The sequence below is a fragment of the Microchirus variegatus genome (assembly GCF_963457635.1).
Source record: "Microchirus variegatus genome assembly, chromosome: 4".
In the NCBI taxonomy this organism is placed as follows: Eukaryota; Metazoa; Chordata; class Actinopteri; order Pleuronectiformes; family Soleidae; genus Microchirus; species Microchirus variegatus.
The window spans coordinates 26,545,713-26,561,037 of NC_139805.1; the positions used below are offsets into that span (position 1 = coordinate 26,545,713).

The 15,325-nt window shown below is 40.6% G+C and overlaps 1 protein-coding gene across 1 annotated transcript in view; it reads right to left on the reverse strand.

Annotated features, from left to right (window-relative positions):
* The window catches only part of tgfbr3 (transforming growth factor, beta receptor III), a gene marked incomplete at its 5' end in the record, with an annotated part of 71,247 nt that overhangs the window by 20,978 nt on the left and 34,944 nt on the right, over positions 1–15,325 (reverse strand). The window contains 3 exons of the mRNA XM_083888261.1: positions 259–421; positions 2,971–3,154; positions 14,663–14,800. Coding sequence (XP_083744387.1) covers positions 259–421; positions 2,971–3,154; positions 14,663–14,800 — 485 coding nt within the window. The remainder of the gene's footprint in view (positions 1–258; positions 422–2,970; positions 3,155–14,662; positions 14,801–15,325) is intronic.

Below are 15,325 nucleotides of genomic sequence, written 5' to 3' on the forward strand. Positions count from 1 at the left end.
AAAGATGGACATCTTCCCAGACGAAGAAAACAGACATATGCACAACAGAACGCATGGAACTGGTGCTCTGAGATTCAGCTTAGCTATCAACATGTTTATGCACTTCTTTCTGGTTTGCACAATAATCCCTCCACTGGGGGAGATATATGAATGCTCATTAGCGGAAAAATATGGTGAAACTAGTGTGGGTCAGATGGCCTCTACTGCATCTCGAGGATGCAATATTAAGCGTGTGATGAGATAATTCAGGATGCTCACCTGCTGGAGTTGGGGGCCTGGAGCTCGATGATGTGGATCTCTTCGTCTTTGTCGAGACCAGACAGGACGCAGCCCTTCGATGGCTGTGGCTCCACGTAGCCGCCGAGGTAGTTCAAAGACAGGAAACTGGTGTCAATCTTGCAGGTGTCAGAGAATACTGGATCTGAAACGGTGACAGCGGTGTTTGTGTTAGTGGTCGAGGTTTCTCTGCAAGGCTACTCCGATCTCCTTGGGGAGAAATAAAGGAGTCCTGTTACCCCACCACTGCTGAGGGGGGTCAAGGTTCGAGGTCAGATGCAGAGCAGCCCCAGAGCTGCTTCTGGGGGGATTTCAGGGTCGTGCTTACACAGACGTCAGTTTGGTGGATGTGTCCTCTGACAGAAATGAAGAACTGCTTCCCTGCAGCTGGTATTCCCATTGTAGCTCATTCAAAATTGCAATTCAAACGAGGGCGACAGGGATTAACTATGAAACTACTAGTAATACTTATACACAGAATTCAGATAATAAAAGATAAATCTATTTCCAGACCCATTTAATGTCAAGTCTCTTATTAAACAATAAGGTTTCTTATTAAACAACCTGTTTGTGTCATTTCCGCGCGCTGCGAAGCCGAGCGACATGAAAAGTAGACGCTTGCCTGAAGAATTCCTCAGAACTTGGCAGATGAGATCGATCAAAAAATGCAGAGACTTTGGATCTTCAGTAATGGGATTTGCAGGTAAGGTAAGGCATGTTGCTTTGTGGACGAAGCACAACTATGTCCCAATTTTGGCATCCCCAATCGCAATCCTTTTTTTTGTTGAATTTCTGCATATCTGAATCTCCCTCTGATACTATATTTGCTGCGTTAGCTGAGTAAACAGTTAATTTACTGGTCAACACCGCTCACACGCTCACACCTACAGTCACTTTAGTGTAGGGGTCTCAAACTCGCGGGCCGTGGGCCATGTGAGGCCCCCCAGTCGATATCTTGTGGCCCTAAACTGATTTTTAAGTTTAAGGCGGCCCAAACTTTTCACAATATTAAATTCAACATTTAAGCCTGCCGGGTGTTTTCATTCAATTCTACAAGGCTATAATGTTATTTTGAATAATGTTTTGCTTCTGTTTTTGTTATTTTCATATTCATTTTGCATCATTAATTATGTTTTTGTTTTTTTTAAACTATATATAAAAAACACTTTTACTTTGAAATGGTGTGCAATATCATCCTAAATATTTTTTTAAATGCAACAACATGATGGATTATCGAGATATCATTTTATTTTCTAATCACTTTTTTCACTTGATGGCCCCCTCCTGACCAGACTAGAAGTTCAATGGTCATTTTGAGTTTGAGGGTCCAATTTACCTAATCCCCATATTGCATGTTTTTGGACTGTGGTAGGAAACCCGCAGAAAACCCCCCCACACACAGGGATGTAGAAAGGCCCTTGTTCCAACCTTCCAATCTCCTTGCTGCAAAGTCAAGGGCGCGAACCACTACACCAACCTTGTGGCCCCTATTTCCATAACAGAAAAACACCTTTTACCAGAATACCTCCAAGGTAACAGAACAAACATATTCCTAAACACATTCAGTAATATGTTCTGGTATTTCTTTTTTTTCTTCCAACTTTCACAACTCGTGAGTTTTTACCGTCAGAACAAACAAGAACATCTAAGCTCCTTCTCCAACACTTCAAGAAAACACAAGACAGATGCTTCCCTATTTGGTAAGCAGAGCCTTAGAGAGAGAGTGTAAACTGAAAGAGGCTGGCACCTTCCTCTGAGGAACTCTTGTGGCACTTTTAAGAGACGTGGAGTACGAGAACATGTCTATCTTCATGAAACGCCAGTGAAGAAAGGAAGCAGTGGAAATCTACAGCTCCCCACTCGAAGTAAACATCGTGGCACTCTGGGCTCGTGCCAAACCGCAGCCCCCTAATGACACGAGCCAAACGCTTGAAGGCTGAGCAACCACTCTCTCTGCTCTCCACAGCAACCAACAACATAGTGAGAGAACTTATCAGCGGGAGGAGTGGAGCCATCGTGTCTCTCTCCAGACATGATCTTTGCTTTATTTCCACACAGTGAAAGATGCTCATTAAAAACGCGTCCTGTCTGGGAGTTGATGTATTAGGGAAGATTGTGTTGGACATGCTCTCCGTTTGCTGTGTTGAGAATATACGCAAATGTACAAGAGTCAAATGAACATGATTTATTTTGTCTTTTTATACTGCTAACTTAAGTGTGATGAGTAAGAAGTTATTGCAATCTGATTTTGTTATCGTACTGTTGGAAATCACAAAGTTAGATGATTTCAATCCACTTAATTCTATTGGAAACATTCATCATCACCACATTTTCCTAGTTTTTCCTCCTTGTTTAACATGTCACGTTAATGCAGTAATAATTACCTGCATGTTTTACTGCTCTCACAACGTTTGACATAAATGTGACGCCGTGCTCCGCGTGTCTCCGGGCTACAGCTCAGAAATACCACAGACAGCCTGTTAAATAGTGTGAAAGGGTAAACGCCTGTTAGAGGAAGTAAATTCTTTAACCAGAGCTGTGCATGTAAACCTTGAGCTGGGGCTGAAACACAAAAGCTGAGTGAAGTCGAAGGAGCTGAAGGGGAGCCTGACGGGGTTATGCCTTCGGGGGGCCCACGTCGAGCTATGATGGGAGAATTTGAGGAATCTGGCAAACACACACACACACACACACCTTCGCCGACTTTGATGTAGATGTCCTGAGTCATCCTGAGCTCAGAGAAGGAGGTGACTGCACGGTTCTTCTTCTGGGCCCAGCTGAGGAGGTGCTCGTTGCCGTGGGGAAGAGTCTCCTTCTGGGTCTGGCAAGAGAGAGAGAAGTTTCCTGGCTGAAAGTGAACCTCGGAGCCCTCTGGGACCTTGAGGAGAAAAGAAAAAAAGCCGGGGCGTTAGAAGACAAACAAGCTATTATCTCATGCAATGTGGGGGTGTGAATATCAAAAGGAAGGAGATAATTGTGCGGTTTCTTCTGTTGAATGAGCATTTAAGCAGGAATAGACAACAATTTGGCTGGAAAAGTCCATTTAGGAGGGTTTAGTGTCAGAAACTGAATATACTATGCACAAGTATGTTTGGATCAGGGTTGATAGATAGATAGATAGATAGATAGATAGATAGATAGATAGATAGATAGATAGATAGATAGATAGATAGATAGATAGATAGATAGATAGATAGATAGATAGATAGATAGATAGATAGATAGATAGATAGATAGATAGATAGATAGATAGATAGATAGATAGATAGATAGATAGATAGATAGATAGATAGATAGATAGATAGAATAAGATGTTTATTTGTTCTTTAGGCGAGGGACTTGGATTATGGCTGGACATAATCTCATGCATAATTTCTGCATTTCACAGTTTGAAGCAGGAGCTTCCTGTGCAAAAAAAAAAGGGACAACCCTGCAAACATAAATCCAATGCCATAAACCAATGAAGGAGGAGGAAATTGCAGAGAGAGCGGGAGAGAGAGTTATGTGTTTACAGAGAGTGTTTACATCCTTTCTGGTATGTGAAGGCCACCGTAGGTCCTTGACTTGTTTGGGAGAGGGAGGAATGAGATCTGGACTTTTTTTTTTTTAATGACGTTAAAACTGATTGCACAGTGTAATAGTGATCAGAGAATGTGTGTGTGTGTGTGTGTGTGTGTGTGTGTGTGTGTGTGTGTGTGTGTGTGTGTGTGTGTGTGTGTGTGTGTGTCAAACTTGGCCACAGTAGCAAAAACAAAGGCAGACACATTGTGGTGTCGGTCACTCACACAGTGCTCGTGTACTGTACTTTTATAAAAACATATTAGTCATGGGTTTAGAAGACATTAAAGGATAGTTCAGGTTTTTTTTTCGAAGTGTGGTTATATGACGTAATTATGCAAATAAGCATCTGAGATCAATCTGACTGAGAAGTAGCAGGTGAGAAAAAAAAAGGCAGTTGAGAGCTTCGAGAAAACACAAAAAAAACAGATTTGAAGCCACTAAAACGAATACTTCACCGTTTTGCATTTAGCTTTGTTTTACTAGAATAATTTTGAAAATTGTGCTTCCCAACCTCAGTTTCCCCTGAGTCGAGTGATATCTTCATTTTTTTTTTTGTTATCTGCCCACCAGTGACAGTTGGTCCTGTTAGCGTTACTGTTAGCATTGGGAGGCACAATTATTTAAAAATACTACCCCTATTCGAGTAATACAAAGCTAAATTCAAGTATTCCTTTAACAAAATATGCACACCTTATAAAATCAATGTCAGCTAAAGCTAGCTATTATGTTCAGTCCTTTACCTTACTGTTACAGACATTTTCTGACAAGAAAGTGAACTTTGTGTCACTTTAGCATTTACTCCTCTGCACCAAAGTACATAAAGAAATTTTTGTTCTGATTTAGTGAGATGACACAAACACGGCAGCTTCAGCAGCTTCACTGTCCCCGTGAGCTAAATGAAGATAATGTATGCCTTATCTGACATTACTTCTATTCGGTTAACATTTGTTCAGTTGGTAAAAAATCAGTGCTTTCTGTCTCTGGCTGCTTCTCAGCTCAAGGCCAATACCTCACACAACCTTACCGCACACCTTACTATATCAGGTGTGCAGTAAGGTTCCTGGGATACGATTGCAGCGAATCCAGCTGTAAATTATGATAAACAGAAACATTCAAAGAAAAAAATCAGGGAGGAGGAGTCGCCGCCTCATGAAGTGCAGAGAAGTGCCGATTTGAATTTGACAGGGGAAACTGTCAGAGTCGTATTTAGAAAGGGAACGCCTCTTTGGGCGCTTCATGGAGCTTGGCCCCATATGCTTCATTTCACAGAGATAAACATTCACATGTGCTGAAAACCTACAACCTACAAGCAAGACGAGTCCAAGCACATAGTCTAGACGGTCTACCTCATTTTTATTTCCAGCCTTGTTTTCTCTCTCTCTCCTAAGGTATCCGTCCTATCTGTGTACAAGAGCTGAGACGTTACTGGCACAAATGAAATACTCTCCTTAATCCAGGAGGGATATGTGAGATCATTTCTACGTGATGATGTTATTAATTCTTTCTTGCATTGTAGAGGTTTTTTTTTAGGTATTTCAGACATAACTGCTGAAATCCCTTCTTGCACAACATCTGTCTGACCTCTGGATCGCTCTTTCCCCGATGTTCCTGGCATTGTCACCAGAGGCAGTAAAACACAGCGAGGCCAGCGGAGACGGACTCTGTCGAAGAATCCACGTCGATTTTATTTTTAGTGTGTTTGCTGTGATAAGGAGCAGCGGAGGAGCGTTGGCCTTGGCCGAGGAGGAGGAGGAGGAGGAGGAGGAGGAGGAGGAGGAAGGGGGGGTCTCTGTTCATGAATCCTTGCCAAGCTCAGCAGAGTTTATCAGTTTAATTGCGGGAATATGACTGTAATTAGTTGCGAAGAATTAGAGAGGAAAGCCTGAAAGCCAAATTAGCTCCAGGCCTCCCCGGGCACGAAAAACCTCAGGAATTTGAAACAGGGAAACAAGGAACCTACTCTACTACTTTAAAAAACAATTTCTCTTTCTGTCTCTCTGTCTATTCTTTTCCCAAAAAAGCCAAAACAACAAATTCTGCCACTGGCCTTAAATAGAATACATAAATATAAATACACTACTGAAAGCTATTTGCACAAGCTGTCAGTCTACTGTGACTTTTATTGCAAACACACACACAGACTAGTGAGTTTATAAGTGAAGAAAATGCTACTGTGATCGTGACAATGTGATTGAGTCGAATTACATAAAGTTTATTTTGAATACATTTTTAACATGCCTGCTAATAGACATCATTCTATCACTGCTGTAAATGCTCTCTCTCTCTTTCTCTCTCTCTCTATATATATATACACGTATATGTAATATATATATGTATATCTTGTTTTATTCTCTGTTTTATGCCAGAGTTACACATAAACGCTTATAAGACAAAGCAACACACTTGCAGGTCAAAGTGCATGTTCTGATGTATGATTAGTGGGCATTTTCTCTGGGTTTCATGGCAAAATTATGGAAAAAGGTAAAGGAGGAGAAGATATTATACATATTATATGAAGTATTTATCAATATAGTTTATTTTCAAAGCAGAAAATTACAAAAAAACCATCTATTTTGATAATCAATTAATCAGTTTTTTGTATAAAAGCCAATTATCTTTGGTTTATGAAGAGAGATTTTCTATTCTCTATATTGAAGTTTGGAGTTTTTTGAGACACGTGATGATTGAGGAAAATAATAACTTCTGCCTGACTAAAGAAACGAGAGCTGGTTCCTCGTGAAGTAACCTGTTTGTGTCATTCCCAACAAACTAACGTCATGTGCCGGGAAGTTGAGCTACAAGAAAACTGGATGTTACCTGAAGAATTCCACAGAAACTTGGCAGATGAGATCAAACGAGAAAAAAAAAAAAAAAAGCAGAGGAGACGTTAGCTTCATACCACAGGGACTGAAACTCTGGGCTTTTATGTGCGTAATGGCAGAAACTCATGCACATACTTCAGTAATGGCATTTGCAGGTAAGGCATGTTGCTTCAGCGACTCAAACTGAAAACGGTTGACTTTGATATAATATAAACAAGAGTAATCCTGCAGCATCAAAAACAGTTAACCTACAACATCCCCTGACCTTTTTACCCCATAACGCATCTGCACGTTATATCCATATGTGAAGTTATGAAAGTTAAAGGCACGCCAAATGTTTGAGATTAATTATCGCAGAGCTGTCATCCTCCGCTGCATTCTCACCGAGCAACACCCGGAGTCTGGAAAATCACAAATGAGAGGTGTTGCAAACGGAACAGAGGAGGCTGATGGAAAGGGAAGAAAGGGGGTTGAGCATGCAATAACTCTGTGTTGATATTAATGTGATAATAAATGCTAGTAGCTTCTCTCTGTTGGTTAGACGTACAGAGCTAATCAGGCCGCTTGCTGCAGACGTGCATGCGTTGCCACGAACTGGCACGCTCGGGCCGCGGACAAAACAATACCATATGTCTCTCTGCCGTTGCTGTCTCCAAATAAAAACCAATAGTGGCTTCCCCCTGGTTTCCATTAATAATAACGTTGGGGAGGAAAATGTGCAGGGAAAGAGCTAACGACAAAAAATCAGGAGTGAATAGGCAATGTTTGGCAAACAAACAATAGGCAGCTGAAGCCAAAAGAAAAAACTTGAGTGTGCTCTCATAAAACATTTGCTGCAGATCAAAACTTGATGCAACACAACCCTCCTGTCCACAAGTATATATACATTTGGCCACAAAGTCAACACAGCACACTCTCTGCACATGTGACTCGCTTTGAATCCTCGGCTGCGTCCCTTGGTAAAACAAAATTTGGCCCCATTTCAATCTTCACTATTTCATGTCATTTTTAGCCCCACAGTGATTCCGGGGCCTGCTGCTGCTGCTGCTGACTGACTGACAGGGAATACTGCAGAGAACATGTTTTACAACAAAAGTCTGGATTCTGGCATTTTTAAAAGCCGAGCAGGGTTCGAGTGGCCAACAGCAACAGAGTGAAAGAGCTTCTTCTATATGTCTCTGAAGCTTTTCCAGGCAGCCCATCTGTGTCCACCGAGCAGCGCTGACACTGCTGCAACCAGGAAACTGGCGGACTCCTGATTCACAGTCCAATTAGCCCCGGGGAAAAAAGGCCTCTCCGGTGGAAGGGCAGAGTGAGGAAGGTCTGGCACGGGCGTCTGTTCTGACGTGTTAGGACCCAATGCCAGTTCGTCTCCGCTTCACCTGAGGGGTGCCGCTCGCTCGTATAGTGTGGGAAGTTGGCAGCGCCGCCCTCTTCACAACTGTCGTCATAATACCTGTGCATACAGTAAATCTGTGGTCGATGCAAGGCTCTTTTCATTTAATTAAATGTTTGCTTCCCGTAACGATTGTCCCATCATAACATAGCAACCATAAAGACTTAGAGCAGGCCAAGCTTCAGGTTTCACCACATGCTGGCGCGCTGCACATAAGGCTGAAGAAACAAAGATACTCAGCACTTTGGTACGGTGCAGGGTGGTGGTGTCTTTTTTTTCAGCTTTTTGAAAGAGCAAAAAAGAAAGAACGTGTGAGGACACGCTCTTATTCGAGCGTGTTTACCGACTCCAGCTAAAGTGTTAAACGTTAGCACGTCCAGCTAACTAGCCTAACGTAATAACAAAGCATCCCTACTTAATAAGTGATCACAAAGTCTATTTTGAAATCAGAAATTGAGAATATTGGTGACGTAAGGGAAAATTCAGATGCCGTTTGGTTATTGTGACCACACCTCACAAGATTTTGAAGCGACGCATTTGACACGACAACATATCGCAAGCTCGTGCGACAGATTTTGATCACGTTCAGTGTGATCACGCAGCACATAGTTCACATGGTGTGCTTCAGGAAGTAAACACATTGAATTTGCATTTTAAAATAATAAAATATTTCAGTTGATTACTTATTGATAAATGCACACTTTTATTTTGAATCCCCCTGAAACAGTAAACCTAGCAGAGGCAACAACATCTTAAAGTTAAACTTAATAAGTGGGAGTCATTTAAAAAGGGATCATTTGCAATGTAGTTCCTCCAATATTCCTCCTCTGTCTTAATGATGTATAATAATTATGTCTTAAAGGTTCCATATGTAAGAATGAGGCCAAAAACGGTTACTACATTCAACTGGCATGTAACTGGCAACCCGTGGTTGCTCGGCAGCTGAGACTCTACTGACTGCAATGATTGGTAGATGGCGGTAGGTGGCGCCACATGTCAAAACATGATTTCAAAACATAAACATGATTTGCAGTCTGCAAAATATATTTTTTGATGCAAATATTTTGGCTGTACTGTTGTTGTTGGTGAGTTCAGTTTGTTATATGAACATTATTCCTGAGTCTCTGTGACATATTAGGAGGATTTTATGGCCGGTTACTTTAGATTTTTTACATAATGCACATTTAAAAGCTGTTTTTTTTTGTTATATGGTTCTATATGGATATATTTGTTCACCCCACAATGTGAATTCACCTCATAGCAGTAGCTACGTGCTACCTGCACACGGCTACAAGTAAATAAAGGTGTCTGAATGCTAAGTTCGTCGGAAAACACACTTAAACTAAATGCTTCCTTACCAGTGGTGATTGCTCTAAGACTGGACCTCTAAAATGTCATCAACTGTGTTGTATTTACATTTTCAATATTAAACTTGTACTAGAAAGCGTTTACAACACATCACAAGTTCACACTCAGAATCAGCTGTTTATCACGGATGACGGATCGTCTCATGTGATTTTTGTATTCCCGTAGCAGCCTCCACACTTGGAGCAGCAATGGAGCAAAAACACTAAAGTTATGATCTCTTGTGTTATTATTGGAACTGTTAGAATATATTTGGTTTTCTTTATTATAAAAAAATAGACATGGCAGGCTGCCACAGTGTCTGACATCAATGGAGAAAGTGAACCATGAGCAATTTTGTTCCAGGAACTGCACTGCAGTGCACTTGTAGAGTTACAAATCCGCACACTACAGGAACAAGTGTTTTGAGAACAGTTTCTTCACGTGTTACGACGGAAAAAGATCTCGGTATCTTAGCGCTTGGTGACGGTGAGAATGCTGGGTGTTGTTTTGAGTTTCGTGGCATGTTAAGTGTCACGTCACTGTGAAGAGAACCTGAGAGGAAGAGCGATGTCTGGAAATCCTCTGGGTCACAGCTTCGCTGCAGTCAGGCTGCTGGATAAGATACGACCAGAGGCTTCACTGATGTCATTCAAAAACAAAAATATTGAAAGCTGCAGGGTGTAACTTTTCTTCTTTTGTTTTTTTACTCCTTTCATCTTTCCTTATGTCCTTATGTTATAACCAATCAAAAACAAAGGAGAGACAGGTCTGATCCAGATAATAAGTCAGGGAACCAGGGTTCTAGCTAGCATCGAGATAGCAACAAACGCACAGCGACGCATCGTATTTCACGCCACACATGACATTTCTCACGCTGAGAGGTGATAAAACTTACCGCACATGAATTAGTCATCTATGAATCGATGCTGCATTCATACAGCTGTCTTGAATTAGTAACTGGCCAATCAGAAAATAGCATTTCTTGTTGCTGGGGAAAGACTGAAAACAGGCACAGGAATGAAATCACTTCCATTATATCACTTAATTTATGATAATAGGTGCTTATTAAAGCACCTATAAAGTTTTTCAAGGCCTCAAAATCTGCCTCAAACACTTAAAACACACAACACCATTGATAAATACACACACAGACAATGACCAATGCTGTTTAAGGGGACAATATGGAGCCAAAAATGGGTTTCTTTATTATACATAACATTATCTGCAAACCCTAACCCAAAAACCCAGGAGCTGCTGAGATGAAAATAACAATAATCATAATAATAAATACAATGAATTATCAGTAATGCTTCTTCCTCACAGCAGCTGTGACTGGTTCAGGAGCTTTTCTGATGATTGCTTACTGTATATTTTAAGTTGCAGACTACAGCTTTAACACCTAAATCAGCCCCAATGACAGCAGAGGCCTCCTTTTTTTTTATCACAGATAATAAGCTCTTTATCTCGCCTCGCCCTGTTTTAAAAACCTGGAGGACGAACAGAGAAAGTTCACTACACATTTTCTGAGATCAAGTCAGACGAATAGCTGAGCGTGTGAAGCTACTGCAAATGAATCTTAAAAGTCCACATTCCTCCACAACAGACCAACGTTGTATCACTTACTTCAAGAGTAAATTCACAGCAACATGTTGTTGCTGTGTTTTTTTTTTTGTTTTTCTCATTTCAGAATAAGAGGAGAAATCTGCGGCGTTCACAGCATCATTAGACACGCAGCAGCAGCAGTAGCCTCGGCCGTCACTGGTGCTTTTAATGACGGTCGTCAGCTGCTCTCCGTCTGCCGCCGCTGACAAGCGGACACATTTACTGTGACGCTGACCTGCTGGGCTTCGACAGAAACAGCCATCGCTCTGGCCACACGTTATCAAGACAGACGGGGGGGAAATACTGCACACGCACATCCGTCTGTTTAAAAAATGCATCACAGCTTGTTTTTCTCACTTGAGAACATTTCATTTAAGAAGGCTTTTTCGTTGTGTTGTGTTACTGTGAATGACATAATCCTATTGGCAACAGGAAATCACCTCCATGTATGGTGTTTAAACCGTCCTTGTGTTTGGTGTAATATGATGTAATTTGCAAGTTTTTCAAGTGTTCTTTATAAAGTTTACTAACTGTAATTCAAATTAACTTCATTAATTTCAGTGTTACCAAATAAGGCATTCTGTTAAAGACGGTCAGCCATTCCCTTTTGTCAGTATACTAATTTAAAGCTGCTGTGTGTAACTTTAGGAACAGAAGTAATGTAATGTTATTTGCGTGCTGTGTTCATCTTCTGAAAACAGGCTCTGACAAGCTATACTATCAGATCTGACAGGGAGCTTTGTTGTATACAGCAGCAGAGCAGGGGTGAGCTGGGACAACAAATAGCTTAATAAGAAGTGTTTTTTTTAACTTCACTTCTGAATCTTTTCATGGGTGTTTTCTTTCACTGCCAACTGTGTTGACATCAACCAAATCACTTCCTGTGTGCAGCTCGGAGAGTCGCGTGGAGCTGATTCACTACTGTATGAACTCGTTTTACGACAGATGTCAAAGTTTATATTTAAAAGTTGCGTGAAAGATTAGATCTGCTATCGTAAAGTACTGCTGGTCACATCAGACCATGTAAGGCTGCAGCAGTAAAACTCGCCGTATTAAATTGGCGAACGGCGAGATTTATTGTCCTCGACGCTGGCTTTTTCATTTGTAAGAAAATGAGAAAGGCTCTGTTTTTCTCCCCTTCACTCAAATGGTACTGTTCCTCTTTGTAGTTTTAATCATGTCAACAATATCAAAATAGCTCCATGGAAGTTTATATTAGTACCAGGGAACATGAGGGGGGGGAGGAGGAGGTGATGGGTACCTCCATGGAGTAGGAGCCAGCTCCCCTGGAGAGTCAGCCATATTTAGTTAAGGGCACCAGGGGGCCTCGCTGGGGAAAATTCATTTAAAAAAAAAAAAAAAGGAGGAAAAATGGCCCTGCTTCAATGCCCTCCTTCAAAGCCAGTACATCACATGAGAAAATCTCAGCAGAGTGAGGCCTGGGAGCCTTAGCTGAGGCTTAACTACAGTTTAGCACATTATGAAAACCTTACAGTACTTTATACAAAAGCTCTGAAGAGTCTTCTCTGTGTCTTCCCAGAGGTAATTATATCCAATTGTACACTAACGCCGTCTGTTATAAAGCAGGATCAGGTACACAAATTGTTTCCACATGCTCACCTTGCATTTTTCCCATTTGCAATGCTAAAATCCTTGCATTACGCAGAGGCTCATCTATACACACACACACACACACTTATACACTCAGATTACATAAAGAACTACATGTCCAGCTCACAGGTTCACTGTGATTCAGCCTTCAGAGTCTTAATCTGCCCTTTGACAAATGACTTTAATCATGCTGATGCTATATTAGCGATAATAGCTTCTGGATCAAGACTGATTGTGTTACAGAAAGGATTTTGTTAAACTACATAGTTGGAGGATGGGGTGCATTTTAATCATCGGTCACAGAATGAATAATTGTTCATTAAGAAATACAGAAAATCTATCTATCTATGTCTTTGTGTGACATTGGAAGCTAATGGAGCTGCTAATGCTATTTTTAAACATATACAGAGGCTATAAGAGTGTGCAATATACAGTGTCGTATATACTTTTTTTCAGCACAACCTAGGCAATCTGATTAAAAAATAAATAAATAAATGTAATTTTCATCAACTTCATAAACCCCCCCTGAACAAAAAGGAAATCAAAATGTTTCAAATAGGATTGAATTTGTTGAAATACGTCACAGTTCAAAGAGAAAAGAAAAACAGTCTAATTCATTAGAATTTATATCACTACTATGCTAACGTGATATAAAATGAATCATAACTTAGACTCAACATCACATAAGAAGACAGGAAAAAAACACAGTTTTTAAAGCATGAATATGTGACCTAATTGTCCATATAAGGACTAGTGGATTATTCCCACGGCAAATTACCATGGGTGAACCGTTAGCACTAAGGATTAAAAATGAATTTATCTTCATGGATTTTTTGGGATAATTCATGGAGCATTTTGTTGCAAATGATGTAAAAACTTGATTATAATCATTTTAAATGTCATGTTCTGCCATAGGAATAAATGATATGCATGAAAATGATAGTTTTGTGAGATAATCAGTTATAATTTAAGGTTTTTGCTCGGTCACACAGAGGATTTTGAGAATTGATGATATGTCAATAGACTTGAGACGATGCATGTTGCGATTTGTCGCTATAGAAATCATATATACATGATTGCTGCCGTTTACAGACACGCTTTAACAAAGCGATGCAGACTTGCTTAATTTTTTTCCCTCCTGTGCTGACTGGAAACAAGCTGCTCTAATTCAAATGATAAACAAAGCAGCTGAAAGTCCTCAGGATTTCGGCTAATCATCAGTAGGCGTTAGGAGTCGTCGACTCCCTTTTTTCAGCCCAAGCCTGGGCGGTTTGGTGTTTGTTACCACACATTCCCCGTCGTTAGGGCTCTCGCGGTTTACGGATACGCGCTGAGATATGTGAACAGCTGCCAAACTATCAACAGGAAGGTGGGGAGGAAGGGAATTAAGGAGGGATGTGGCTCTGTGGTCTACGGGCGAGTAAATAATGCTGATGAAGCACATTTTCACATTTAAAGATAAATACATTAGACGCCATGATGTGAGGGAGGGGAGCAGTTTTTGGCAAAATAAGAACAGTAAGGAACGAATAGTTCACTCAGACAAAATTATTAACAATACAATGATGATGTCACTGTAAAATAAGATTATAACACCTGTCAAAATAGTGCCGTGTAGCTATTAACATGAAAGCTGCAGTAGCTGGCGATAACGAATGGATGCTTTTCTCTGCAGTGTTTTGAAAATTGAATAATGCATTTTTACACAAAAACACCCTGATAGCTAAGAAAATACTATAAAGAAAACAAGGTCTTTTACCTTGCCTTTTACTCAGTGCTCTCATTTGAAACTTAAATACTGAGCCAAAAAGTGTCTTTGTCAACTTTGTGACAGTGTGCGTGTTCTGGCCACACCATACTTGCATCATGGGAAAGTTTGTGCCAGAGCAGGGAGAGGTCTCCCGTCACAAATTTTTACATTACTTGAAGTATTTTACTCAGCGGAGAAAGCCACTGAAGTGGTAGCAGGGCTTTTTGCCGGAGAGAGGAAATGAATACACCGTTTTAGGAAGTAGGATTTAAAGGCTTTTAGTAATGCTGGACTCACATGAAAGGTATGTTTGATGCCAGGGGCAAGGTTCTCCGTCTTGATCTTCCAGATGAGTGGTTGGGGGGAGTTAAGCACAAAGACCAGGGGCTTCTGGTGGCGCAGCAGAGACTGGATGGGCTTCAGATGCAGCTCCACCTAAGAGAGAGAGGGGGGGTGGAATAAATAAATAAATAAATAAAAAGTCACGTAATGGAAGAACAGTGCAAGTAACCGTCGGGGGAAACAACTGCATAAATGTCACTGAAAGATCACATGATGCTGTTTAAATATCAAAGCTCTGATTTTCTCATGTTTACCAGTGTAACAGAATCAGTTAATGATCAATACACCAGACTCCTCTGTTAATATTGACATTTTAGACATTTTAGACATTTCCCTGGTAGTTGTTGGAGATTAATCCATGTTTTTAAGGATTGTTAAGTCTTTTTAATGCCAGTAATTCTGTTTAGGTTATTTCTCCAATTCATTATGGCCCATTACTACTAGAGTTTTTATTTGTATTGCTTAACAAGAACAATATTTATCAGGCACGTGGTTTGCTGCGGCTGAGAAGCTGAAAGAAGAAGAAGAAGAATATCTATTAATAAGTATTGAAAATGTTTCACTCATGTTTTTGTGATAATCACTGACTTCTTGTTACATAATAACAGGACACCAAAC